The 3,972-nt window shown below is 42.8% G+C and overlaps 1 protein-coding gene across 1 annotated transcript; it reads right to left on the reverse strand.

Moving 5' to 3' along the window:
• Positions 1-240: 240 nt before the first annotated feature.
• LOC109402524 (polypeptide N-acetylgalactosaminyltransferase 3) lies at positions 241-3,324 on the reverse strand. The gene is made up of 4 exons (XM_019675221.3): positions 2,763-3,324; positions 1,668-2,700; positions 1,507-1,608; positions 241-1,448 (listed from the first exon to the last, which is right to left on the reverse strand). Exons 1-4 carry the CDS (start codon positions 2,888-2,890, stop codon positions 726-728), a joined length of 1,986 nt encoding a protein of 661 aa, XP_019530766.3. The 5' UTR covers positions 2,891-3,324; the 3' UTR covers positions 241-725.
• Positions 3,325-3,972: the final 648 nt, after the last annotated feature.

Here is a 3,972-nt window from a genome sequence, read left to right on the forward strand (position 1 = left end):
ACTCGGTCCAACGACTTTTCATGGTCGTGTCTGTCCCACGATATACACATGCAAAATGGTCACTGGCGCAGAGTAAGCTCTGGCTTTGTGCCATTTGAGATGTTACGCCAAGAAGAGTAAAACGAATCAGATTAATGAACGGTAAACAAAAAAAATGTCATCCCTGATGCAGCCTACATTTAAACAACAAAAATATCTGTTTTTCGGATGCAAATGAAATAAATTGTAGGAATAATAGCATTTAAGTGAACTAGTATAAATTTATTAATTATATGTTTATGTCGTTCTTGAATGCTTTAATATCACAGATTAAAACTTAACCGTAACACAATCAATCGAATGAAAATCTTTGTTTTTTCGAAAACAAACCAAGTTGAAAGAAAAACACACATGCCATGAACAAACCAGAGTCCTAATCCCGAAACCTTTCAAAAACACATTCAAATTAAGTACATCTAGTTTTAATGTGGAATGTCTTAAAATTACATCATAAGTCTGTAATATTAAAATGGCTTGTTATTTTACGTTCTTTCTGATTTTTTTTTTCAGATGATGTATGTTATTTTTATGGAAATAGCTTTTTGTATCAAGAGATTCCTGCAAATACTGTTGGTAGCAGTTGAGCATATTAAAATTAGTTGTGTTTGTGCTTCTTGCATGCTTGTGTTAACTAGTGCAATTTTATGAAATGTTTGTGCCCTGGAATTCAGTTGTATGCCATCGCTCTACTTCCAAGCCACCGGAAATAGCATCCACTTTTGCAGTTCATTCCGCACGTCGCACGGATTCAGGACCACCTCCAGTTTGTCTTCCGGGTCGTCCTTGATCAACGTGACGCCCCGCTCCAGACAGTCGTTGCTGTCCATGTTTCGCACGTGGTACGTGTCAGTCTCGTAGACCCAGCGTTGGGCTCGTTTGTTACTTCCGCAGGTCACCATCTTGATCTTGCGAGCTTCCTCGATCATCTGTTCACCGTCCACTGTGGTCTTGCGGAACGAATCCAAGCAGACACCTTCGTCGGTCATGACCCGTCCGTAGTCGTCTATGACAAACTGCTCGTCCAGCACGTTGATAAGCAGGGAGCACTTCTTCAGAAACGATTGCCCGTACGGCTGGTTCACGATGGAATTGGACTTGGGCTTCTGCAAACAGAAGGAAGTGTGTTTGGCGGCCTTCATGGAATCGCCTATCTTCTTCACGTTCTCCGAAAGGTATTTGATTAGGAACTTCCATTTCAATTCTGGATTGAGATTCTTCACGATCAGGTTGATCTTTTTCATCAGCGTGATGTACTCCTGATGGTCAAATGTGCTGAGATCGATGGGTTGAATGCGGCCGAAAAATTTATTCGGAGCAGGGAAGAAATTTTGCGGCCAAACTTTGCGCAAATACCAGTCGAAGGATTTACAGCTCAGATGCTTCTTGAGAGCTATCCGTGAGGATACATTCTAAAATGTAACGTCAATGATTATGATGCATTGTAATAGTAGTAGACATTTATCTTACCAAATTTTTAAACTCTTCCGTGCCTTTATTGAATTTGAAGAAAAACTTAGCCCAGTCGTCCATCCATACCAAGGCCACTCGAGCCAGGTTTTCATTGAGAATCTGTTCAAAATATGAGTATGAATAAATCACTTCAAATCATCTAGTTCTATTAAACTTACCCCACTGACTCCCCCAGGAAAGGTATACGGCGAGCTCTTCCGAAACAGATGTCCCACATGTGAGCAAGGGGCAATCTCTATTTCCCCTCCGCACTGCCAAATACGGAAGGACATCTCCAGATTATCACCACCCCAGATTTTTAACCGCTCGTCGTACGCCCCAACATCGAAGAAATACTTTCGATCGATCGTAAACAACCCTCCAGCCATTGCCGGCGTATGAAACGGCATAGTCGTATCCTTTCGTCTCTCCGCAAGCTCCTCATCTCTCAAAGTATACCACCGGAAGTGCATCTGCCAGTTGAAAGCTCCCCAGTGGAACTCGAAACTCTTGATGTACGAAAAGTTATCATCCGAAATGATGTCAATCACCGGACAAACAACTTTCTTCGGGTTCTCCTGCACTCGTGCTAGCAACGGTTCCAACCAACCCGGGGAACACTCGCAATGGGCATCCAAAAATGTCAACGTATCTCCAGTGGCCACCCTAGCTCCCATCAACCTGGCCGCCACCAATCCTTCTCGTTTATTCAACCTTAGAATGCTTACCACAACCGGAAGCTTCTGTACATAATTCTCCAACTCGTTCTTCAAAAACCGCCTATCGCTGGCGTCATCCACCAGCAGAATCTCCTTTATCAAGTGCCTCGGTGAACGCTGAATCACACTCCAAACCGTTCGCAACAGCACAGACCAGGCTTCATTGTGGAAGACTATGATAATTGACGTCGTTGGCAACTTGGAAGGATATTCTCTGGACAGACATTTAGATTTTCGAACGTCCGGCAGCGACCTATTCAACGCCACCCGATCACTAGCCAGTAGGTTGTATCGATTTATCTGAAACAACTGCTGCATGAGCAGCAGATCTTTCGCTTGGATGACCACCGGATCCCCATTCTCTCCAACTCCGGGTACCGGAGCAAAGTTATTGGTGTTGAGGAAATCCTTTGATACGTTCCCAACTGCACCGATCCCCACGTAATGTCCGACGATCTGCGGAATGCGTGGTCGATCCTTCAGTTTGCTACTTCTGAAAACGAGAGACCTGAGGATTAGAACGCCACCCTAATCCGAGGAAACTCCAGCACTCACCTAACGCTTCGCTGATAGTTCATAAACTTCTCCACCGAGTATTTTGATATCAAATAGAACAGATAAACCGACAGCATAAACGATATGATGATGTAAATGTAGAATATTTTGACTCGTAATCGAAACATGTTTCCTCTTTGGATGGCGGAGTGACTTTCACCACCTGCCTGCTTGATTGACACCCGAAATTTGGCCACGATGGATGAATCCGGACGTACTGTGATGCTGTGTTTACCGATCGCTTCCGTTCGATTCCATTTTGTCACTTCGGAAATGAAGAGCGGATTACCGGGAAGTGCACGCAATGAAATCAGTTAATTCTAATACTATCGATTATTTATCTCCCGAAAACACAATCACTATCGACCACTACATCACGATGATACTAACGAAAACCAGTTTCAATCAATGAGTTATGTTTTCTTTCGGCTTTCTGAACTGCTGCTGTCACTTTTGGTCTGTCTCTCTCATTTCTTTCTGCCTGGCCTCTGATAAAAACACGCACGCAATGAGCGAATGGCGATGTTCAATTTGTCCAGTTGGTGACATTTCGAAAACCGACTTATTCTGTGTTTCTCGGTGTTGTTTGCACATTTTTAACTATGGTCTACTGCACGAATTTGTGCCGGCCTGCTTACTCTCACCGAAAATTTGATGTTTGAGCGGTGCCGACACCGCTCAAACGTCAAATTTCGTGTGAGAGTAAGGAGGCCAGCAACAATTCTTGCAGTGCTCCATGTATTTCCCTCACGTGTCATTGTGAGAGTATGATTCGAACAATCAATAATCAATAACCATTAAAACAAACAAAAACAAAGACCGGGCAGATAAATCGGTAACATTTGTTTTCTAGTTCGAAAACAAATTACAATAATGACACCCCTGGCTCAAGAGCCCCGTCACTGAAAAGTGTGCACTGCTGTTGCATATATTTTGGCGTTAGCACAACGCACCGTAAATATGGGTAAACTAATCGTGTTGTGAATCCAATTGGAATGCATTCGGAATTGCAATTAGAATGCGGTTGAATTGATTCGCAACTTTTTTCTTTCTTTTTAATAAAATAATTTGTTGATGTTTTGTTGCTGCAACGATGCAAATGCAATATTAAAATGCATACACTGCCCCTCTTCGCATGTCAGTCCCATGTTGTTTCTGATGCGAATCATATTTTTGTCACTCACAAGGTCATTTAAAACAAATTTGATAT

This window comes from Aedes albopictus, chromosome 2 (genome assembly GCF_035046485.1).
Source record: "Aedes albopictus strain Foshan chromosome 2, AalbF5, whole genome shotgun sequence".
NCBI classification, from domain to species: Eukaryota; Metazoa; Arthropoda; class Insecta; order Diptera; family Culicidae; genus Aedes; species Aedes albopictus.

Bases quoted from the DNA above. Each gene is read 5' to 3' on its own strand.
- LOC109402524 (XM_019675221.3), bottom strand. From the start codon at position 2,890: ATGTTTCGATTACGAGTCAAAATATTCTACATTTACATCATCATATCG. The intron at 2,701-2,762 runs GTGAGTGCTGGA...TCTCGTTTTCAG, and splicing joins AACTATCAGCGAAGCGTTAG to AAGTAGCAAACTGAAGGATC. The intron at 1,609-1,667 runs GTAAGTTTAATA...TATTTTGAACAG, and splicing joins TTCCTGGGGGAGTCAGTGGG to ATTCTCAATGAAAACCTGGC.